Source organism: Rutilus rutilus (genome assembly GCF_951802725.1).
Source record: "Rutilus rutilus genome assembly, chromosome: 9".
In the NCBI taxonomy this organism is placed as follows: domain Eukaryota; kingdom Metazoa; phylum Chordata; class Actinopteri; order Cypriniformes; family Leuciscidae; genus Rutilus; species Rutilus rutilus.
Window position 1 is genome coordinate 22,255,132 of NC_140223.1, and position 25,477 is coordinate 22,280,608.

The window sequence follows — 25,477 nt, forward strand, 5'->3', positions numbered from 1 at the left end:
TAAATATTTTAGCCGAGCGGCGGTTTGATTGGCTGGTCTCATCTCTAGCTCAGGAACCAGCCAATGGGGAAGTTGGCTTGTTTGTGTGAAGCAAGCGGTGCAAATATAAAATCGGGAGTAAGAGATGTTGGGAAATAAATGTATGTGTGAACATAACCCAAAGAGTGAAATTGGCATCATAAGGTTGTTTATACCTTTTCTACTCTGAAGAGAGCCGAAGCGAGGATTTGGTGAAGGAAATAGGTATGACTTATTATAAGGATGTTCTGTTGTAAGTTTACCCTCTAAGACTGTTGATGTAATATATAATCATTTTATATACATTTCACACAGTTTATACAGTCATTGATAAAGAAGTAAATCGTTTATTTTTGTTTTAAAATTATTACATATTGATTTAAAAAAAAAATATGTTAGATTATTTTTGCACAATTCTTCAATATGACAAAGACTATAGGACCGTTCTTCAATAACTGTATTTTATTATGCCATTGCACGTTTTGACGTTATAAACTATAACTAAACTGTGATGTGTTGTTTGAATAGTATATAATGCGGTTTATGAGTTTTATGAGCTTTTACATTTGCCGTCTACATTTTGCAGTATCATATATGATGAATGGGAAACAGAACTGCTGGTACATCATATTTGAGTCAGCCTATATATTACAATGTCCACATTTTTACATCGAGCATTTATTTAGCCTAGAACAGAACAATAGTGAGTGAAGCGATAACCAGGAAGTGCATTCATCTCGACTGTTATTCAGTGCAGAGTGTGTATCCACTGAACAGCTGAGCTCTGTATGCATGAGGAAGGAGGGGAGAGGGGTGCACACACACATACAGGCGGAGGCTCTGATGATGATGCCTGTCCAGTTTAGACCAGTTTTAGGGCTGCTCGTTTTCCGCAGGATGCTTAACGTAAACACATAAGACATCGCGCGTAAATTAGGACAGAGAATTCAACCAGAAAATTAACAATGATTGAAATAGTTTAATGAGACGTTTTTGAGCATATAAAACAACGTGTGAGATGTCTGTTTGCATTCCATATTCTACATCGCTTGTGCAAAGCAAACAGAGTCGAATAGTTTATTTTTATGACGAAATGTCACTTCGCCTGTGGATAAATAGATTTTGTACAAAGATATCCGTATAGCACAAAGCGAACGACTCGCGCCGCACTGGTTCGAACCGGCTGGATCTTGGTCTCACGTGGAGCTGTTCTCTGAATCTGTTTATCTCGTAGCCAATGAGGGGAGAAGAGAATGTTCGAACAGCCAATCGGAGGCTAGCAGGGAGGGACTAGAGGAGGGAACTGGGTTTCGATCAACAACATTCTCTTTTGGAACTCAGCTGTTTTTTGTTTATGAGCTGTTGTGTAGCTAAGCGAGACAAAGGAACTGAATCTAAATGATGTTCGACAGGAGTTGCGGTTAAAACAATGTTTCAGCAAAAGAACATTCACTATATGCTGGGAAAACAATGTAATCGTTGGGAGATTAAAAAATAAAATAAAAGAAATGTCAGATTTATCATTATACATGTATTAAACATGTAAATGTTATTATAATGTATTGGCATTATTTAGAATTCAACATTAAATAACTGATATCCAACTCTATGGCCACTTTCACAGGATTGCCCAAAGTTTAGGGGGATTTCCTCAGTATTACCAGCACAGACTGTATCATCTCCTTCAGTCATGGCTCCCTCACTGGCCACAGCCTTCTCCAGGCGCTGGTGGATGGCGATTACTGCGGTAATCGAAAACCTGTTGTTCTCTGCTGTCCTGCTCGGATGGGGCTCACTGCTCATTATGTTGAAATCAGAGGGCTTTTACTCCTACCTCTGCAGTGAACCAGGTAAGAAGGGGACAAATGAGTGCACTCAGTGTTACAGAAACTCATAAAGACATTAAATGCACTATCCACAATAGATGCCAGATCGAATGCTGCAAATAATTACGTGAACATCAAAGAAAAGTCTAATATATATATACAAAGCATATTAATTTGCTTTAATAGCTTTGTTTTCACTCTTTCCCCACTCATATTTTAACAGTAAATGTTTGGCAGATTGACTCAAACCATCTTGGAATGCAGTTACCTTAAGCAAAACCTGTATTATTTCGCAACAGAGGCTGCAGCATTATGAAAAACAAAAATCTCTGTTGTCTGGCGCCCATCGCAGGGCTTATGGAGGAATCCAAACCAGAATATCAATCGATCACTGAGAGTCTGTGCACCTTATTTGGAAGCCCTCTTGCTTTGCGCTGCCATTAGGAATTACAAACAGCATCTACAAGCTTGTTTGGCGTCAGAATTTTGGCAAAGTTGGTCTATAGATAATTTGAGCTCCTTCACAGAGTTGATTTCAGGGTAAACAGACCAGAGGGCATCAATCTGCTTAGCTTAAATAACACAGTATAGATACTTCCATGTGCAGCTAGTATAAAAGAAAATGTTTCATCAAACAATAAATATCTAATTGTCTAATATGACTAATTGTAAGATCATTTTCCCAGTTAGTATTTTTGTCTTGTTTTCCAGTACAAATATCTAAACATTTAAATCAGGATATATTTACATGGGAAGCAAAGGCACTTAAACATTGTCTAAATATTTGTATACAAATTAATTGAGTTCATACTTAATACAGAATCTTAATTCAAAGTGAAAACAAGTATATTTTTCTTACCCATTGGCTTTTTTTTTTTTTTTTGAGCATCAAGTCACATTTTTCAGAAAACAAGCTCTACTATCATTTTACTTCTCAAGTAAATGTATCTTGATTTAAGAATGTATAGATATTTGTACTGGAATACAAGACAAAATACTGAGTAATAAATTATTTTTGCTGTGTAATTAATCCAGATGAATATAGAATCTTAACTGGAATAGGCCTGTTCAGGTCTACTTACAACTCTTGGCAAAAATGTGTCTAGGTCATGATGTTCATCTGTGAAGAACAGCTTGTTCTTACTGAGCTCCGAGATTAACTTTATTTATTAATACATCATGTACTGATCATAGACTGGTACTGATGCACATAAAATCATACTTATACATTAAGACTGCTAATGGAGTTTATGTCAGTGTCATTGTCACAGGGCCAAATGGCTCAGGCATAATAATAAAAAAACATGGAAGCTGTGTGTGCCTGTGAGCCATATTTCAAATAACCTTTGGGGTACAGAACAAAGATATCCAATATACAGTATATGTGGGGGGAAAGTGTGCAGTGCCATGATAAATAAAGACTCAACAGTTTGATTTTTGTTGACCTCCTGTCTTTTCACATTGTGCACTGTCATGTGGCTTATGATAATTCAACATTATTGCTAATAGTTTAAAAATATCTGCTTGCTGACACTAGTGTAAAGTTTCTTTGGAGTGTAACGTCTTGTTCTTCAAAGACTTTCTGTGCTGCTTTGATTGTGACTTTTTCAGTGAATGGGGTCAGGAGACTCAGCCATGCTGCTCTGAACTGGCCATGTTTTATGTTTCATTTTTCCACTATGATATCTGTCTCTTAAACGATTTAACACGCCTTTGTGAAAGCACATTTCCGAAGTCCTGAAGAAACAGACGGACTACTTTGATAACTTATGACCCATTAGCACAATGGCAACAAGTAAACTTAATCGCCATGATCTTCTCGAGGGGACTTCTGTCATCCAGTCTTCACTTATTAGGGCCCAAGCCCTAAGGGGCGAAGGGCCCTATTATTTTCCTAAGGTCTTTTTTTTTTTTTTTTTTTTTTTTTACTTATGAACACTTTTGGGGCTCTTAACATTTTCAAAATCTCGTGAAACTTTGCACACAAGTGGACATCAGGGATCTTGGGGGGCTCTGTGGCGCACTCTTTTATATGGTTGTATTTGAGGGGCTCTGTAGCTCTCAATGCTTTTCACCTACAGGATACTAAATTGCTAGCAGATGTTTTATATCTCAAACGGGTTGGCCTTAGCGAGGCAACAAATATATGGCACAAAAAGGGAAACAGGAAGTACTATAACTGCATACATTGACTGATTTTGATTAAACTTCAGCTGTGTGTTTATTGTAGGAAGCAGATCACATGGATGTGACTATTGTGAGTCAAAGTCTTAGCGCCACCAACAGGCAGTAGGAAGTGTGTCACTTTCAAACTGCTTTGAAATCGCCCTCTTATTTTAACCCAATTTGCTTCAAACTTCAGCTTCAGTTGTCAGCCAGTAGACATGGACAAGTAGTTTTACCTACAGTCACCAAACTCGCTACATATATTGTTCTCATCGTACAGGACAACTTTCTTATTTACAGTCATTAGCTCCGACCAACAGGAAGTCAGCTATATTTGTTTGAATGTGTTTTTTTTTTTTTATTCAAGCTCTGAATTTTTTACTACTGGTCCAAAGGGCTTCATACGATTCACAACTTTCTCAACATGATGGATGGCAATATATTGAAGATGCTAAATTGCCAACGGGTATTGGATATCTTGAACGATGTTGCCATGGCGAGGGATTAAAGTAATGGCAAAAAGGGAAACTGGAATAGTCTTATATCTTCTAAATAATAAATTATACGCCATTTGTCTCTATATAAATTAATACAAATAAAAGTTTTTTATATTATTAAAAATATGCAAATTTCGTGCTATCTGGTTGAAATAAATAAATAAAATTAAATGTAATACATAGCATAACCACTAGCATTGGCCTAAAAAATAACATGGTTAAGAAAAGCCTTGTTGTTGAGAACAGTGTTTTCAGACATATGACTTGGTTTTATTAGGTATTGCATTTAGATATATATATTAGACATTATCAAAATATACTTTCTGGCATAGTTTAGATTTTATTTATTTATTTATTATTTTTTGTTTAAAATGTTTTTAAATCTTCTGGCTCAGCTAACTAACAGTCTCCAACTGATTGTATTTATGTGTGTGTCTGTGTGTGTGTGAGTCTTATTTTATACTCTTGATGGTTTGGAGTTTAACCCTTTCTTTGCTATGTGGTTATGCCTGCATTACAGTATGTGAAATCTTTTAAGACTTAGGATCTGTTTCTATCAGTTTTAATGACAAAATAAATCCATAGAACCATAGTTTATTTGTAGGGCACTGAGATAAATGCTTATGGACTTATAATATTTGAGCTGCAAATGATAACTTCACACTCATTTGTAAGTGACCTATGACATAATAGGATCATTATTATGATCCTAAATATATTACCGGTAAATATCTCATGGATGTGGGTGTTGTGGTTTGTGGTCATAGCACCAACTAGCTGTATTAAATGTGGCATATTGAAACGACTTTGACATAGTTATTTTACATTTACCTGTTTTAAATGTATATTGCCCGCCGTGCACAGTTGCCCTAAAGCCACCGGGGTGGCGGTGGCGCCGGGTCTTGGGCCCGTCAAGTTCCAAACACAGTAGTGGCCTAGTACAACACTTATTTTGAAACTTTTTGAGACTTTTATTGATAGAATAGTGGGAAAGGTCAAACACATCAATGCAAATTGCAATCCTGGACATTCACACTTCCCTTGTCTTTATCATTTCGGCTGTTGTCAGCATTTAGTTCAGACATTCTAGACACCAGGCCTCACATGTCTGATGATACAAGGAAGTAAATGTGGCTCAAGTGTTTGCTCAGTGTAAATATGAGATTATCTTGCCATTTCCTCACGTTTCCCTTGGACTCAGCTGTCTATTTCACATTATCAGCTGGTTGGTTCTCTTTAATCAGCTGGCATGAGGAAACACTGACCAGGAAAATGCTTGTCTGGCTAAATGCTTTGGCCCGGCACTTCTGACTGAGTCTGTGTTCATGACGTTTTTGTGCGTCAGACTCATGTTGAATTCTCATTCCGTTCTGCTCTCACTTCTCCATATCAAAGCAAATGGAAAATCAGGCCTGGCTGTCTCTGTTTTTTGCTGTCGCTGATTAGATCTAGAGGAACAATGGGTTCAGAAACGTCTGAAATATAGCTACTCGTTCATCTGAAGAGACCTAAAATGTGAATCCAACAAAACCTGTCAACATCTGCAAGTCATATTTCAACCCAAATGCATAAGAAAATGGAGGCTGTTTTTAGGGTCATAACATTTTATTTTTTATGTTTTAATTGATTTTTTTTTTCCATAAGTATACACCACCGTTCATAAGTTTGCTTATGCTCACCAAGGCTGCATTTATTTGATCAGAAATCATTCTAATATGCTGTTTTGCTGCTCAAGTAACATTATTTTGAATTAATTATTAAAAGAATAATAATATAAATAATGATAATTATATATAATTATTTGATAATTTAATAATTTTGAAAACAAAAAAGTTGTAATGCTTAATGTTTTTGTGGTAACCGTGATCATTTTTTTGAGGATAAAAACAAAAAACAGCATTTATTTGAAATAGAAATCATTTGATAATATCATTATAACTGTTTTACTGTCACTTTTGATCCATTTAATGTGTCCTTGTTAAATTTAATTTAATTTTAAAGAAAAAATATTACTGACCCCAATTTTGAATGGCAATTTAATATAATAAAAATAAAATGTTATTTATGCTTTATTTAGTGATTCAATAATGTAACCATGCAAAAAAAAATCTTAATGGTCTTAAAACAATCTTCATTTTAGTTATGTATTTTAAAAATTATATATATGTATGTAAAATTTTAATTTTGGGGTGAAATATTTGACTCAAATTATGTACTGAACAGAAAACTACCTTTTCTATTCATTTCATGAAAAAGATTAAAAACACTACTTTTTGAGTCAGTCTGTAACTGTCATCTATTGAAACGGGTGTATTGACTCAAGGCAGCTCCTCCTTTACTCAACAAAATATCTCAAGCTTAGCTTAGTTAGCAGATATATGTCCTCTAATAATCAATCAGTGACTTCTAAGCCTTTTCTTTTCATCATCAATCACTTGCTCAGGTCATATCTGCTTTACAAACACGGGTCCTTTGTTTGTTTACTGATCACATTCGAACAAAAATCCCTCACACAAAGGCTCCCTGTCTCTTGCCCACCATATTACATTCATAACAGTTTCTCCATATGCTGCAAACAGCCCCATCCCCTTTCAGAACAAGTTATTCCAGACCATTTTCAAGGCTTTTGCTAATTCAAAAGAACGCTGGATAAACAACTTATATTTAGTCTTGAAGAACCAAGTAAGAGACTTGTTGCCCAGGCAAAGCATGATTATCCATAGTCAAAACAACAGGGGAGTACTGGGTGAAAGAACAGGATTAAAAATGTTAGTCAAACTGCTCATGCTTTGGCGGTTGTTGGAAGGTGTTGAGGCTGTGGGTTCAAATGAACTCCTGTGCTATTTCTGCTGTAGTTGTTTACCGTATATAGCTGTCTGTTTATTTGACCTTTTGCCCAGCATCCTGCCTGCTTTAGGAGGGGGACATGATGGTGGCCACGATATCTCTCAACGACATTTCCTGTTTTACCTCCCAGAGTGCCATAACTGTTTTCCTAGAAGTCAGAGTCCCAATTAGTCCTTAGAGTTTTACATGTGAGCGTGTGACTGCTGACTACCCTGCTAAAAAAAAAACAGCTTAGACTTTCCACGCTGGTCCACACTGGTTAGTGCTGGTTTGGTGATCAGATTGCTCAATTTGGGTTCACTCTGTCTTACGCTTTCCAATCCTCCAGGTAACAGTACGGGGCAGAATATATCTGAGAATGAAAATGGTACAACAACAAGCCCAAGACATGAGGAGGAGGAAAATCTTAATATGAATGGCTGGCCCATCTGTAAAGAGCAAGATGAGATGCTGAACCTGGCCTTCACCATCGGCTCCTTCCTCCTCAGCGCCATCACACTGCCCCTCGGCATCATCATGGACAAATACGGCCCACGCAAATTAAGGCTGCTCGGCAGGTATAGGAGGAAAACTGGTTTCTGAATACATAACATAAAAATGTACTCTATTTATACGGTAAAAATATTATTAATATTATATTATACTATTATTATTAACATTATCCATTTGTGTAAAATATTGTTAAATTATTACATATGATATTGTTTTATTTGGATATTTATTTGGATTTTGAAGAGTGCTGTCAAATCGATTAATCGCGATCAATGGCATCTAACATAAAGGTTTATATATAAATACACACACATACATACATATTACATGTTTACAAACCGATTAGTCGCAATTAATCGATGTGAAAGCACTAATTAAGAACAAATATTTTATAACACATATATAATTATTTTTATATCATATTTTATTATTTTATAAAGTTTCCATGGCTCCCAGTTTGAAAACCTCTTTGCTAAAATATACTGTATGCATTGTATGTGCGATAGATGATGTGTCAAAAGAATAACATGAAATGATCTCTTCCCAGCGCATCGTTTGCCCTCTCCTGCATCCTAATTGCATATGGAGCCAGCGACCCTAGAAGTATGTTTGCAAATCCAGATGAGACCACCATTGCTGTTAATACCCACCTATCCCTGCTCTCTTTGACATCCTTGTATTTTTCTTTAACAGATCTCTCTCTCCTAATCTTCTTCGCCCTTGCGCTGAATGGGTTTGGAGGCATGTGCATGACCTTCACCTCACTCACAGTAAGTGCTCATGTCGTACTAGTGGGTCTCCATGGGTGTCCTTTCCGGTCTTTTGCGCAAAGACCATGGCACAATCTCACATGCTGGCCACATGCCACTAAAACTCAATGTAGCTGAATAATGCAGGTGTTTTCTGTTCGCAAAAATTGCTGCATCATTATTTATTCATCCTCAAAGAGAATTGTTTAGCTGGATTTCCAGCTGAGTCATAGAAATTGACATATACTGACATAGGATGTGAATTGAATTTATTTCAACAACAACAAAAAAAAGACAAAATAGCTCATCCATATCTTTATATGGCAGAAACAGTAAAAGGAGAGTAAGAATAGTAAGAATAGCGAATAGTATACTAGTGTGTTATTCCAATTTGTGATAAAGATGGTCACTTTTTGTCACCATTTACTGGTGTAGCAATGTAACTCACAGAAACAGTGTCTGAATAATGTCCACCGCTAATACAGAGAAGACAGTCTGTCTGGAACGTGCAAACAGAGACAAGTTTCTGCCTATAGTCGCTTATGCGGTTCTTGTTAGTTTGTTGCCAGCTGCCTATGTAGGCAAAAGACATCAAAACAGCTCAGAGCTATTGTGTCTTTCCACACACTATTACAGTTTCAGTGATAAATACAACAAAACATCTAGCTTTGTTTAGTGTGCGATCTGCAGTTCATTGGGTTCATGTTGAGAAACCTCACCAATAAGGAGAGCAGACTGTGTTGAAGCCAACAGGAAGTTGCGCTCATTGCTAGCTGACGGGTGGTTGTCTCTTGTTTCTGCATGCTGCTCTGAGTTCATAGAAAACGTTGAGTTCATATCTGATGGTACAGCTGTTCCTTCAACCAGTTCATTTGCTTGTGTTGTTGATTTTCTACCTTGTGCTACCATACATGCCTCAGCCTGTCTGGGTAACCCACCGACTGTTACATACACACAGAGAAAAACACACACAGAAAGAGTGAGTGAACTGTGTAGCGGAACAGTACAGACTGTTATCTCAGCTGTTGTGTTCTTAGAACCTTTTCCCAGCTGTTCCGTATAACTATGTGTTTTACCCTGCTGGTTGTTGTGTCGGGAGGTTCACAGTGCAGTTCATACGGTCTGACATCTGTTGTTTGGGTGCATCTCTCAATAGCTTCATTACCGTTACTGTTATTAGACTTATTAAAGGTGCCATATGTAATATTGACAGTTTCAATGGCTGCAATACGCTGTATTTTCTGCCAACTGGCAACCCGGGGTGTTAAAATACTATTGGATAAATTGGCAGTGAGCGCGATCACACGGACCAACACAAAAAAAACACTGAACACACGTTTCAAAGTAGAATAACAGGCTTTAACCTTGTTTTTCAGAGAAACAAGTATTTTAACTTAAGTTCTTAACAAACACTTGACATTTTAACAAATCTATACTTCAGCACATAACCCGTCTTGCACCATTTTTGCTACAGACACAAATTAAACTGTGCAGCTTTTTGAGTTGATGTGTGTTGCTATTTTTCTTAGCATTTTTTCCTAACAATGCAACCAACCAGAACACCCTAAGAACTATGTAGCAATCTACCAGCAACCACCGGGCAACCGCATAGCATTACCCTAGCAACCCCCTAGTAACCACTCAAAACACCCTAGCAACCACATAGTATTGCCCTAGCAACCACATAGTATTGCCCTAGCAACCATCTAGCAATGGCCTAACTTAGCAATTCCCTAGCAATCACCTAGAAAACTCTGGCAACCACTTAGGAAGGTCTGGAAGGCTCTTAGGAAGACATCCTGGGATTTTTAATGACCACAGAGAGTCAGGACCTCGGTTTTACGTCTCATCCGAAGGACGGTGCTCTTTGACATTATAGTGTCCCTGTCACTATACTGGGGCATTAGGACCCACACACACCACAGGGTGAGCACCCCCTGCTGGCCTCACTAACACCTCTTCCAGGTGAACTTAATAATAAATTAATTTGATTTAATTTTAAAACGATTTTGCTTGAAGTATATCGGGGCCTTAATAACCACCTCAAACACCTTAGCAACCACATCATTAATCTGGCAACCGCCTAGAACACCCTAGCAACTATATAGCAATGCCCTGGCAACCACCTAGCAACACTCTAGCAGTCATGTAGCAACACCCTACCAATCACCCAGACAAACCTGCCAACCACTTAACAATACTCTAGCGACCTCCCAAAACATCCTAGCAACCACATACATTTCCCTGACAACCATGTCCTAGCATTGTAGTGAGTTTTGCACAGGTAAGCGCAGCTCACATTTATTTCAGTAAATATAAAAATGTAGTCTAGAAACTTTTCTGAAAATTGTATTCTATGAATAACCAAGTCTCACATTCTGAAGACGAACCCGACGAAGGTTAGGTGAAGCTGGCAATCAACCCTTCTTTCTCTTTCTTTTCCGCACTTTTCTGTCTCTCTATCTGTCACTCTGTGTCTGCGCACTCAGCAGTTTATAGTGAAGCTACGGTAAGAGTGCCTGAGAGCTCGTGTTTCCTCCCAGCACACCTCTGATGTTTTCCCAGTACACTGACTCAGCTCTCTGTGTCTAACGGCTGGACTGTCCCCTCCCAGCCACTGATTCACTGTCTGACCTCAATCCTTCATCTGCCCATTTCTGCAGCTCTTATCTCTCCCGTTTTAGCTCTCTGTCTGTCTGTCTGTCTGTCTGTTTCTATCTGTCATCCCACTGGCTGTGTAGCAAGCAGCCATCTTTTTAAGTCTTTTGCAACACAACCTCACTGGAGTTCGAATAATAAATACATAAATAAAACTTAAAATAAATAGTGCGAAATAGTGATAAACTATTGCATGCACACAAGAAAATGTTATCGTACGCAAGGGAATTTTTTTGCGTGCTCGTGCGTTACAATTTCCGGTTTATGCACTACTATAACCTGTTTCTTTTGTGCGTCACTGCCATTCTCCGCCACCTGTAAGGTTGCGTTAAATCAGACAAAGTGGTTTAGTAAAGGGTGTTTTGGTCTTTTAAAATATTTTTTTTTACCAATATATATTTTTATTTTATTTTATTTTTTAATAAAGTTTTATATAGGACAAAGAACAAATATATCTTTATTAACTCATGTGCATCCATACTCTCGTTTACTTTATAGTACAATGGCAGTGATGCACAAAGGAAATAGGTCATAGTAGTAGGGGTATACATAAACCGGATATTGTCACACGTGAGCACGCAAAAAAAATTCCTGTGCACACGCGAAAGTTTAACGTGCGCACGTGAAAGCCAGTATGTTTTTGTAAAGGTCCCTTTAGGGGCTCCGTAATATAGCAACCTCTCTGAACCACAAAATTTCATTGGGGATATACTGTTCCTCTTTATTCTAGCTCTGTCTCTCACTCTCTGATGCACTAATGCTGTTTTTTTCTTCTTCATTTGTGCCTTCAATCCATTTATAACCCACTTCTTTAGGATGCTGAGTCATGTGTGGAAGCAAATAGAAAAAATGGCTTATAATGGGGGAATAGGAGCATTTAGGCTCCAGAAAACAGATTAAAAACACTCAGTAAGTGGGCATGCCAATTGATATTTTGCTGTGTTGGTCCAATGGACACCTCAAAATGAGGTGTGAAAGTTTTTATTATATGATTTGTCATCTAAATATGTCCCAGCACTCTCAGCACTGGGTTGCGTCAGGAAGGGCATCCGGTGTAAAATCTGTGCCAAAATTTGCACAATATGTGAATATTGTGTGTGCGAATAATTTCGATGAAGCAGACCCTGCAATTGAACGGGACTAACGCTTGGAAAATTATGAAAAATGAGTCATATAAATGCACCAGGGCCACACGGTCAGTTAAATGTGGAACAAATAATGATCAAGTGTTAAATATAATAGGCAGACTATATATGACCCTCTGGAAGCCACATTTGGACTTTGCAAAGTCAGGATCTGGCCAGTCTTTGTTAGCTTTCCCCAACTCACCCTTCACAAGTTTTTCTTTCACTTCTCTGTTCTATATTAATTTTACCCTCACTCATTGTCGTTTTCTCGCAGTGGCAAGTATGATTTATCCACTTAAGGCCCCTCCCCCCAACCCATTTACGCTATGACTCACCATCCTTCCTCTCAGAGAGAGCTGGAAAAAGGATTTGACAGATTTCTGTGGTCATATGTTGCACATATGGGGATGGGAAAGCCAAATTCATAATGACGATCGGTGTGAGTTCTCATGAAACATTAATTGATTTGTTTTTCTATAACACACCCACACATTAATCTATTTTGACAGGTGCTTTTGGGAGAGTGGGACAGTTACTCAACTCAGGCACTTCAAAATGTCCTTTTTATTTCAGCAAATCAATCTAGTACCACACTCACTGACTTTGGTGCACATCGATCCCAAATTCAAATCAGCTTCTGGGAAGCTCAAGGCTAAAAATAGCACTCAGTTTAAACAATTTATAGTACAGACTTCAAAAAACTCCATGCCTACAGTTGAAACACCCAGTGATAAAATTAACAAAATATTTATTTTTAAATATACACTGCTATTCAAAGGAATTATTGATATGAGTTTTTAGTGTTTTTGTAAGAAGTCTCTTATGCTCACCAAGGCTGCTTTTATTTGATCAAAATATTTTGTGAAATATTACTTTTATTATTATTAAAATATTATTATTGTGAAATAATAACTTTTTTACTATTTTCTATTTCAGTATACTTTAAAATGTAATCTATTTCTGATGACAAAGCTGAATTTTCAGCATCATTACTTCAGTGTCACATGATCCTTCAGAAATCATCTTAATATGCTGATTTGATGCTCAAGAAACATTTCTTATTATTATCAGTTGAAAAAAAGTTATGCTGCTTAATATTTTTGCGGAAAGCATGATACATTTTGGGATGTACAAATCTATTCTTTGATGAATAGAAAGACCAGTATTGATTTGAAATTAAAAAAAATTAACATTAAACGTCTTTAAAATCACTTTTGATTAATGCGTCCTTGCCGTATAAAAGTACTGATTTCTGACTGACCTTAAACTTTGTAACAGTAATGTATCTTATGTACTTGCCTCACAAGTGCCATCAGATTAGTATCAGATGTAATATTTAGAGATGTAGCGATAATCATTTTTATATTATTTTCAAAATAATGTTATTTCATATTACCATTATTGTAAATCTTTTAGTTGTTTTACACTACAGTGTTTTCTCAGTTCCAGTGGCCATGACTTTGAGTCTTATTGACTCATATTTAATCCAGACAGTACCACTTTACTTGTAGACTATCAGTGTTTGTCAAACGTTTTATTTGACTCCCTACCCAATTACACTGCAGCATAAATAAGCTAGACAGAGCGACACTCGCATTATAATACAAGATGATTTTGATAAAAGGGACTTTGTTTGCAGTGTCTCTTTGTATTTGACATCACATGACCAGCCGTGGCTAGTGACCGCGTTTGGGAAAGCAGAAGAACAGTGTTACTGAAACAGTCTCTTGGTACTTCACATGTAACTCAACTCCATGGAAAGGCCGTTCAACAGTCCATTAGCCAAAGCTGTTCTTACGGTCTCTCCAAACACAGGCACAATGCCGTCTATAGGGCGCTGGGTGTGTGAGAGAGTTATTGTAAGTGTCATCTGGGATGTTTTGGCTCTGGGATGACCTTTACTCTAATTAGAGGCGGTGAGTGACGTCTATGATGGGTTCCAAGGGAGAGCTTTCCTTCATTCTTGTCTTCTACAAGCTTTTGGACTGGGAAGTGGAAGATGTCCAGAGAGTTCTTGGAAAATCTGTGTTGTTGTTTGAACTGCGAGTTGTGGAGGAAATGTGATATAAGACACTGTCAGCTGTCGACGGGTGTGAAATAGATTTTGTTGTTTTTTATTCAGAGAAATGGAAAATACATAGAAATGAGAAAATAAGAAACATGTACCAGAACATTTTGATACCCTGCAACTGCAACTGCAAAAAAAAAAAAAATTAAATTAAAAAAAGGTATGAAATACAATACTCACAATGCATTTTACATTTATATTATATATATATATATATATATATATATATATATATATTATATTATATATATCCAAGTTGACCATAGTGAGAGATTACGGAACATTTGTAATTATAACAATGTAAAAATGTAACAAAAAAAATGATTAAAAAATAAATATATATATATATAATTTATAATTATAATTTATATATATAATTGTATATATTAAAATTATATTGTTTTTTAATTTTTTAATTTTTATTAATTCATTTTATTTGTCTTTTTTTGTCTGTGAAACTCCTGTCACCAAGACAAATTCATTATGTGTGTAAGCACACTAACAATAAACCTCATTCTGTTTCTGATTCTAAATAAAATAAAATAAATGAAATGAATAATAATTAATTAATAAATATTCAACAGTACATAAATGATCCTAAAAATATATTCTCTTAAAGAATACTGTTGCAAATGATTACACTCTTGCCTTTTTTCCTTCTCAGATTGTCTGTGGTTCTCAATCTTAGGCGTTTCAGGCTCTCTTCCTTCCACTGTATTTTCTCTGTCATCTGACAGTTGTTTACCCTGACAGTGCAGTTTAGAACAGCCAGTGCTGTACTCCTCGACCCAGCTCAAAAGCAACAGCATTATGCAAGCTTCTCCAGTGTCCCTCACACTTTCTCTCGCTGCTAAAAATATTCACGGCATGCAGTTGCCTTTTCGAAGATGTCCCCCCCACCTACATGTTGCTCCCACCGGAGAATATCAATAATGTTTACTTTCATACCCTCTGCTATATATGGCGTTTTGTCATTTAAAACAGATCCTGTTACAAGATATCTGTTTTTGTTTTGCTTATGACTCAAACATTATGTCCACAAGGTGAAAGCAAATATATTTGCTTTTCATGCCAGTATTGCCTCTAAAAAGTACTTTTTTATTTTGATAATCCCCTGTTTGACTCTTCTGTAGCTTCCCAACATGTTTGGTGATCTCCGCTCCACTTTCATCGCATTCATGATTGGCTCATACGCTTCATCCGCCGTCACCTTCCCAGGAATAAAGGTAAATCCCAGTGCTCAGTTTGGACTTATTTAATAAGCTGAGCTTAAAGCAGTGTTAATGATGATGATTGTTGCTCTCTATCAGGTGATCTATGACTTCGGTGCTGCCTTCATCACCATCCTTCTGGTGTGGGCTGGCTGTGCCGGCCTCGTCTTCATCAACTGCTTCTTCAACTGGCCGCTCGAGCCCTTCCCAGGACCCGAGGACATGGATTACAGGTATGGAGTCCAGTGTGTCTGTACAGTACCGTTCAAAAGTTTGCGGTCGGTATGATTTTTTTTAAAGGAATTAGTTTTGAGGAAAATATTTATATTTCAAATAAATTGTGTTCTTTTGAACTTTCTATTCATTAAAGAATCCTGCTAAAAATGTATCTCTGTTTTTACAAAAAATATTAAGCAGAACAACTTTGATCACATTCAACCTTGATAATAATAAGAAATGTTTCTTGAGCATATTACAATGATTTCTGAAGGATCGTGTGACACTGAAGACTGGAGGAATGATGCTGAAAATTCAGCTTTGACATCATACGAATAAATAACACATATTATATTCAATTCTATTACAACATTATATTAAAATATATTAAAATAGAAAATCTTACAGACCCCAAAGCATGATTTTGTTTTCTGTATCCGTTTATTGAAGGTTCTGATGGAATAATTCACTTATTGTCTGTCTCACGCTCCACCTTGTCAGTGTGAAGATCAAGTTCAGCTGGCTGGGCTTTGACCACAAGATCACAGGGAAGCAGTTCTACAGGCAGGTGACCACCGTTGGTCGGAGACTGAGCGTGGGCAACTCCATGAAGAACAATCCAAAACAGATGGCCACCCAAGAAGGCAATAAACTCTGCCTGTCCACCCTTGATCTGGAGGTGCAGTGCAAGTCTGAGGAGGAATGTGAGTATCGTCCTTTTTGACATGTTTTCATCCGAAAGATGTAAAACCACACCAAAAATCTGAGATTTTTTTTCTTTTATTTATTTATTTTATTGAAAACATATAAAACAAAGAAAAACGATGTCATAAAAATAAGTACCGGTAAGAGACATTGAAAATTCACTGTTGCGCCATTGTACTCCTTTGTTAGGTAAGATGTTCTTAAATTAATACAATGTATGTTGTGTTACTGCTTTAATAATTTAAAGGGGTCATGAACTGCATTTTTGTATTATTTTATAATGTTTCCTGAGGTGCACTTATGTTAGTATGTGGCGAAATTGCGACTGATTTACCAAAGAATCCACAGTGAAATGTACCGAACAATCAAATAATGCTCTACTGAGACATTCACATAGTTGAAAATAACTAACCACTTTCCTAGCATTAGGATCCTTTGGAAGGTAATGATATTTTTAGTCCGGTCATCCTGTATCTCTCTTCTCTCCTCGTCATCTCACTAACACAAGATGCGATGATGTAGAAGTAGGCGTTGAGGCGGTATTTTTCGTCGCACTATTACATCTTAATGTGACAAAACTCAAAATGAGTCGTTTTCTGAGCTTGGTTTCAATAAAAGCTGTTTTTGGACTAATGAAAAAGTTTTGGGTTCTGAAAATTAAAGGATGTTTTTATTATACAATGACCTCATTTTAATACATTTTCATTAGTGGTCTCAGATATTTGTACTCCACTGTATGTGTCGTTCAGGTTCCATTTTAATGAGCCGGTGATGTGAGTGCCAAATAATTGAAAGTTATGCAGGTTAATTATGAAGGCAGAATAGTGTTTATTGGATTACCAAAACACATTTATTTCCACTGTTTTATTGTGTTGAACAAAGTCAATGTTCATCAAATTCAAGTGACTTATGTAATCGTGCAATCATGCATATTCCAGAAAGATTTGGACAGAACAACAGAGTGCCTTGGTTCCCGCCGGTGTACAGCGTCTTCCCCCTCACTGCGCACCCCTTGGCATCCAGACATGCAGGGAATATGCGAGCAGACAGGGGGCGATGTTAATGAACGCTTCTTAGTAAATCCCTTTTATTGTGCATGGGGATTTCCTTCATTAGCCCTATGCCTGGTTTCTGACATCTGGAGGTTGCCGAACCACTCGATGCTCTAGGCACACGCTGTGTTTGCACTTTGCCTCTACTAACCCAAATCTGTGCCATGCAATTATTCCTAATTCACCTCAAACTTGTCAGAATAATGCAAAAGGGCCCTTGCTCCCCCTTTTAGGGTTCTGCAACTCTCGACGGGGTTCCCGGTTGGGCTCTTTTGTTGTAAACGGAGCGTGCAATCGATTCAGACTGCGTTCCTGGAGGACCTGTGGGATGGAGCTAAAATTGGCAGGGGTTGACAAGGTGGCAAGGGAGAGGGCAGATAGCACCGAAGGGCTGTTTTAGAGACGCAGCAGGAGAGGTTTGAGAGAGAGACTGATGCTGATCCCTTCTAACTGTCATCCATAGAGCGCTAATGCCTTCACCACCCTGTGTTTCCATTACTGCAGTCAATTACTGTCAGACTCACTGCTGGCGCCTTGAAAGTGTGTGAGTGTTTGTGTACTTAGAGGAATAATGAGGTAGCTTGTTTGTGTGTGTGTGTGTGTGTTCCGGAGCATATCAGGTGAGCTGAGATCAGATTCTCAATGCTCCAGGTAACAGTACCATAAAGGTCTCTCCATTGCTAGTCGGTGAACAGCAGCATGCATTTCTTGCGCTAGAATTAGTGGATCATTAACAAACCCAGACCCTCCGGCCTCTGTGTTACTGTGCCAGACATTGAAGTGTTGCCTGGCTATCCAAGCACCTGTAGAGTTATTTTCCATGAGAACAGGATCTGACCATTTTTTAAAGGCATTAGAGCATCCTGCTTAAATTGTGGTGACTTGGGGGTCGTTTACACAACACCGTTTTCAACTAAAAATGGAAAACTTTGAATGCGTTTTGGGGGCCTGAAAAGGCAAACTTTTGAAAACGGGTTTCAAAGTGCAAGTTTTTGAAAACTATACTGTTATCGTTTCTGTATAAACAACATTAACGCGCCACCTACTGGCCTGGCATGCATAATACAGTGTTTTGAGTCGTTTTGACGGATCCATGTGAACTGGGATAATTTTGACAGTTGTCGTCTGTATGCCAAAAACGCAATACACTGTTTTTGAACACTGTTTAAACGCACCCTAATAAGCCAATTAAGTTAGCTGTTTTAATAATAATACTTTTAATAATAAAAATGAAATAAATGTGTTTTTCAGCCCAGTCCTTCATGCGGAGCATCTTCAGCCCCATATTCATGCTCAGCCTCATCACAATGTGTGTGACTCAGCTCCGACTCATCTTCTACATGGGGGCCATGAACAATATTATGGAGTCCCTTGCTGATGGAGACCTGAACAAAGGTATGTTTGTCAGATATTCACAACATGCTGCCAAAACAAGTTGTATGATGCTTCAGGCTAAAACCGTTTCTGTTGATCCAACGCTAAATGTCACCTAAGGAACAGAACGCAACAGTCAGTTTCATTTTCTCCAAAGAGAAGTAGATTTTTATGATAACATAGAAGTCGCTGGAGCCAAAGTGCTCAACTCAGATATATATTAACATATAAATTATAAATATGTAACATTATTATATTATCTAAATATTTGTGCACTAATTAAATTTTTTTTTACTAATTTTTTTTATATATTTATTATATAATATAATAATAATTATTATTATTTAAAATAATAAAATAAATCATTTAAATTAAATTTAAATAAATTCATGCATATCTACTTGCTACTTGCATATTCAGATTTTTTTAAATATCAGAATATATATATATATATATATATATATATATATATATATATATATATATATATATATATATATATATATATATATATACACACACACACAATTTACAATACTTACAATTATTGGCTGTTAGTGACCAGATTGACCAGATTTTTCATATACTCATATATCTTTTGCTTCAAATCAAGTCTTGTAGTTGTATGGTTTGGTTCATTGCTTGGAACTTTTTAATTAAGATTTAATTGAAATGCGTATGGAGAAAATGAATGGGGAAAACATTTCTGTATTATCAAGGCTGCTGAAAAAGCACTGTTGTGCTCTTTTCCTCTCACAGCTTCCTTCCTAAATGTTTTCTGATGTCACTCAGTGATTGGCTGCCTAACAACTCTTAATCATGCGTTTAATATGTACTCGGATGGCCACAGCAGGTTCACGTTGCTAATTCCTTGCTGTCTGTCTCTTGTCCTCTGTTTGCACTCTCTTCGTGCTGCTTGGTGTGTTTTTTCAGTGGAAAGGATGGAAATGGGTAAGAAAGACTGCAGGCAAAATGAGATGCATTCTCGATTCACCCCTCTCACCCCCACCCCCCCACCATGTTCCTCCCTCCTTCCTCCTCCACCTCCTTTTCCACCTTCATTTGACATTGATTCATGTTGTCATGTAAAAGCATGAACCCAGCCCTTGGTGGTTAGAGACTGATGTGATGCATCAAAGTCAGTGCACAGTATAACATTGATCCAATCATTCATCTGTCCACCTAAACTTCACAGGGACAAGTCATGGGTCATTCTATGAAATGGGTGTCTTTTCCAATTTTATAGGCTATAAATTTCTAATTTGATACATTCTGTGAGACAAATCATTTTTAAGTGTTAATAAATTGCATTGTTCCATCTTAAGCTAAATTAATAGTAATATATGTAATATATAAATACATTAATATATTGTCAGTCTATTTGATATTAGGTATTGATTGATGATTTATTTATTAAATAAAAAATTAAAATATAAAATATAAATGGTGGAGACATGCCAAACAAAACATCCTCATGACAAAAGACAGAAAAAAATTAAGTTACTTGATTTTGCAGATACACTACCGTTCAAAAACTCTATGCTCACCAAGACTGCATTTATTACTGTTTTTACAGTAATATTGTGGAATATTGCAATTTTAATTTAAACTGTTTTATATTATACATATACATGTGTCCTTGCTGAATAAAAAATGCTACTTTTGAATGGTAGTGTATGTATATGTATGTCATCAGCTTCATTGTTAAAGCTATTTTAACATATATTCTGTTTGGCAGAATGACCCTTAAAACAATGTTAAAACTCAACTTTCTTTCTCTCTCAGTGAGCACATACACATCTATCTTCGGGGTGCTACAGTTGCTGTGTCTCCTAACGGCCCCTGTGATCGGTTACATCATGGATTGGAAACTCAAAGAATGTGAGGATGAAAATGAGAAACAAGTCACAAAGTGAGTGCAACGATGCGCGTCCAGCTGCCTAATGCATCATTTTGACACGTACCGCCAGCCAATTCAACCTGTAATTATTATTTGATCACAAGCTTAATGTTGCATTGCATCTGCGTAATTCACTCTTGGCTTTTCCTTCAGGGATCCTACTCAGCCAAAGAAACGTGACAGACAGATCCAGAAGATCAGCAACGCCACCCGTGCGTTCGTCTTCACTAATTTGCTGCTGGTCGGCTTTGGGATGACCTGCCTGGTGCCCAATCTTCATCTACAGGTGACTGAGAGCAAAACATCAGTCTCGCTGCCTGCAGAACAATATTGTACCCTATGGGAGAGGAAGTGGTGCAGAGCGCCTCACATGTTACTGCAGCGGATGCATTGGGATGTAGTAGCACAACAGCACACCCCAGTGGCACCAAGCTTCTTTCTAAGCTGGCTAGTCAATATTTATGCATTAGACAAAGTAAAAAAAAAAAAAAGTAGGGCTATTTTTGCCTCGAGGGAACAATGAGTAACTCTGGTTTCTTGTTTCCCTCCTAGATTTTGTCCTTTGTGTTGCACACCATCGTGAGAGGCTTTATCCACTCTGCCGTTGGCGGCTTGTATGCTGCTGTGTGAGTATGGTTTTGTGTTTTGGGTCTTTATTGGTGTTGCTTTTAATCATGATTAAAGAACAATGGTTTTCTTAATGGGTGCAGGTACCCGTCCTCTCAGTTCGGCAGTCTGACAGGAATGCAGTCTCTCATTAGTGCACTTTTTGCATTGCTGCAACAGCCTCTCTTCATGGCTATGATGGGCCCACTGGATGGAGATCCACTTTGGGTGAGCAAGCAGTTACTAATTTATTCACCTTCATGTTGTTTCAAACCTGTATGACTTGCTTTTCTGAGTAAAAATTTCATGAAATTTGATCGTCAGCACAACAAAACCTGTTTTATCTCTCTTCTCCACACACAAACCACATTTTAGGTTGTTATTCAGCAAAAATTCCTTCAAATGTAATTTTTGCTTGCTCAAATTCAAGCTTTTGTCTGTCTGTGTAGGTAAACGTGGGTTTACTGGTCCTGACCATGCTGGGATTCTGCCTGCCCAGTTATCTTCTGTGCTACGGCAGGCAGCTGCGCAGAGAGAAGCAGGAGCGCGAGGAAGACCCCAAGATCTATGTCCAGATCAACAACAGCACCAACCCCGAGGCCTTTGTCTAACTGCAAACACATAGATGACAGCAGTCGAAGAGCAGGAGGCAGGACGGTGGTGGGGGGGAAGAGAACTGCAGGTCACAAAAAGAGTGATAAACACCTCCCTGATCCCTCCTTCTGTCTGACACACATACTCACATATTCTCAACAGGCACACAAACACAAAATACAGCCAAAGCAACCGAGAGTCTCACAACGTGCCACACAAAACACACGTTTACACGCAATGGACTGAATGGACACTGTGAAAGGCAGGTGTAGAAACAAATGATGCCCTTGTCCTTGAAACTGACAAGGACATCAAGTATTTATGTACTGCCTGACAAGAAAGGTGAGAATGACCCTCTTTTCTTGCAATTTTAGCTTGATTTTTGAATTTCACACCATGATGATACAAAAGACAAAGCAAATTCAGTGAAATTCTCTCAGGTTTGAGGAAGCCTTCCTGAACAGAGTATTACACACATCACTAGTATTCAGCTTCATGGCCAAGCTTGCTTCAGACACTTTCTGCGTTGTTACCTCACTCATTTAGTTTCTCTCAGCTCATAAAGCTGCTGAAATGCGAGACAAGAACCCTCCATTGCGGTTTGAATATGAAAAACTGACAAACTACCTTAAAGCAGACCGATTCTGCTTGTTATCTGTCCCATATGGGTTTTCATTGGAAGTGGACAGATTTTAGACTTTAATCTCATATATGAAAGCATGCTTTGGAAAGCATGAGCATGAAACTGCAGCTCTTTCTGAACTGGGCTGATTTTAAAGGACACCTGAGGCTAATGTAAACTAAACACGATTTTAGTATGACAGCTGTGCTATTATTTGCTTTGGGCTGCAGATCCAGTACATCTATGGGTGACATGATGCATACTGTACATATCAGTCCATTCAGAAGGTTGTAGAAGCCATGTGGATCTAAAAGGTTTCTGTTAAAGTGGTATTAGCCTGACATTTCGATCAAGAGCGACTGATCTTCACCAGCAATACTATTCCACACTGATCGTACCGTACCCTATACCACTTACCAATGCAGTACTACTGGTTAAGCTTTACTTGTTAGCACAAAATGTTTTCTTTTCCTTGTATTGACTCGATTATTCAGGGTGTTTCACTTTTAGAGTAATAATTCATATCAGATGTCTTCACCTGCAAGCTTTGCTTTGTCACGTATGTGCGTTTAGGGGTACAAAGAAATATAATTAGACACGGTGTAATTTCGGTTGCGAGATTATCGGCCATTATCGGATATATCTTGCACTACAGGGTTCATAATTACAGAGGTGCTTACGTTAGCCATTACAGAGTATATGCTTTCTGTCCTCAAAGTACACAAAGACCATGTTAGCCATACAAGATACAAGATTTTTTGTGTATTTTCTCAAGATTTCTGGTCTGGTTACCATTTAACTATACGGTGCTTACTAAAATAGAAAAAGCAAGAAGGTTTCTGTGTTGGTCAAGATGAATGATACAGAAACCAAATACACACCTTGTAGTGATGAGAACTTGAATATAAATCATAGCGATTAAAAAAAGGGAGATTTTTGAGACATGCTTGATGACAATCGCTTTGGAAGATCCATATTCTTGTAGCTTGTAATGGGTTGCAGGTCAGTATTACGAATTACAAAACGTGGTAAATACATCAAATTAAGCGAAACCGGGTCTTTTAGCCTATGATAAGTCCTGTGACAGATGGATTTGGCTCAAATGTGCTCAGAAAACGGTGGAAATTGATGTAAAATCAGTCAAAAAGCATTTAATCGTGAATTCCAGTGTTGATGTAGATACTGTGTTTTGTGCAGATCACTGAACATTTCTCGTCAAAAGATTGATTTGATTCACAACCTCACTCACTTTAACAGTATTTTCTCTGTGAACCTACCTGAAAAGAAAAAAAAAGATTTGTCTCTCCATAATTGAGAGACAAACACAATCATTTGTACAAGATCCTGGATGAGTAAATAGGACTTGTGCATGTTGTCTTCTCAACAGTGGCAATAAATGTGACCTTGTTTTATGACCCCTTTGAAGAGGAACAGGTCAGATCCACCCAGCAACATCCTTTTATTGTCTGTCACACTTGTTGTGAATATTTCATCAGAGCAGAGGCTAGACGTGAGTCTGTGATGGACTGCATTTGCTGGCTTGAACATGCCTGGATATTGCAAGTGAATTCCAATCTAATGCAGTACTGTATTAAGCGTAATGAATGTGAGAGTGAAACATTTGCTCTCAGAACGAAAGTAGCACTTTTTTCACTGCCATACCTTAAATTTTCATTCTTTTCTCAGTAGTCACAATCACGTTTTTTTTATTTTTGTTTATGTTGATTTATTATACCCAATTGTACGTGTATGAGCGTGGAAAATACTCGTACACAGAGATGTAAGAGGGAAGAAAAGTGGGAAATATCTGCTTCAACACCAATGTTTTCTCTCTGTACTGTATTGTATTTTTTGTGTCATTTTGTTGATTATTTTGTTGATTTATCTACTTTTTAGGTTGTGTTTTTAGTTATGTGTATGTGTACATATTGTATCTTTTTTTTTGTGGGCGGTTTACTGTACTATGCTTTTGGGTTACATCATTCTATTACTATATAGCACCTTTTTTTAATAAATGTCCCGACAAATATCAGATATGTGAAAAGTAAATAAAAACATTAATTTGTATATGAAATATTTGTTTGTGCATTTTTGGGTTATGTTAGTAAACTGTACAGTAGATGGCAATGTGGTGTCAGTCAAGAGTTTGCTCAACCTTTTGGAGAACTGCTATCTTTTTCCCCCCAGAAAAGCTTGTGTTTTAATGTTTTTGTTGTAATTTAAATAAGTATTTCTATAAAACAATATACTAGACTTCAGAAATATGCTCCGATCAGAAAATTAACAGGATGGAATATAACAGAATACAACTTGTTTGGTGGTTTATATATATATATATATATATATATATATATATATATATATATATATATATATATATATAGTAAAGATTTATGTTGTTAGAAAAGATTTATATTTTGAATAAATGCTGTTCTTTTTTTATTTTATTCATCTATGAATCCTGAAAAAGTACAGGTTCCATATATATATACATACATACATTAAGCAGCACAACTGTTTCCAACATTGTGTTTCCAACATTGATATAAGCTGAGTATCAAATCAGCATATTAGAATGATTAGTGAAGCATCACGTGACACTGAAGACAGGAGTAATGATGCTGAAAATTCAGGTTTGCATCACAGGAATAAATTTTATTATTTTAACATTTCACAATATTAGTGGTTTTTTTTAACCAAATAAATGCAGGCTTGGTGAGCATAAGAGACTTCCTTCAAAAACTTGCCA

The 25,477-nt window shown here is 37.2% G+C and overlaps 1 protein-coding gene across 2 annotated transcripts; it reads left to right on the top strand.

The window, feature by feature from the left end:
- Positions 1–67: 67 nt before the first annotated feature.
- slc43a2a (solute carrier family 43 member 2a) lies at positions 68–24,896 on the top strand. 2 transcript variants are annotated; one of them, XM_084418696.1, is made up of 15 exons: positions 68–243; positions 1,643–1,868; positions 7,683–7,911; positions 8,394–8,449; positions 8,540–8,616; positions 15,582–15,674; positions 15,759–15,892; positions 16,377–16,579; positions 18,884–19,027; positions 19,940–19,957; positions 20,792–20,918; positions 21,060–21,192; positions 21,459–21,532; positions 21,617–21,740; positions 21,962–24,896. In XM_084418696.1, the coding sequence occupies exons 2-15, from the start codon at positions 1,709–1,711 to the stop codon at positions 22,121–22,123; spliced, it is 1,734 nt and encodes a 577-aa protein (XP_084274822.1). In that variant the 5' UTR covers positions 68–243; positions 1,643–1,708; the 3' UTR covers positions 22,124–24,896. The 2 variants fall into 2 exon arrangements, with proteins under 2 accessions (XP_084274822.1, XP_084274823.1); XM_084418697.1 differs by lacking the exon at positions 19,940–19,957 and having other exon boundaries at positions 75–243; positions 21,962–24,802.
- The last annotated feature ends 581 nt before the right edge of the window (positions 24,897–25,477 follow it).

Bases quoted from the DNA above. Each gene is read 5' to 3' on its own strand.
- slc43a2a (XM_084418696.1), top strand. From the start codon at position 1,709: ATGGCTCCCTCACTGGCCACAGCCTTCTCCAGGCGCTGGTGGATGGCG. The intron at 21,533-21,616 runs GTGAGTATGGTT...TAATGGGTGCAG, and splicing joins GGCGGCTTGTATGCTGCTGT to GTACCCGTCCTCTCAGTTCG. The intron at 21,741-21,961 runs GTGAGCAAGCAG...CTGTCTGTGTAG, and splicing joins TGGATGGAGATCCACTTTGG to GTAAACGTGGGTTTACTGGT.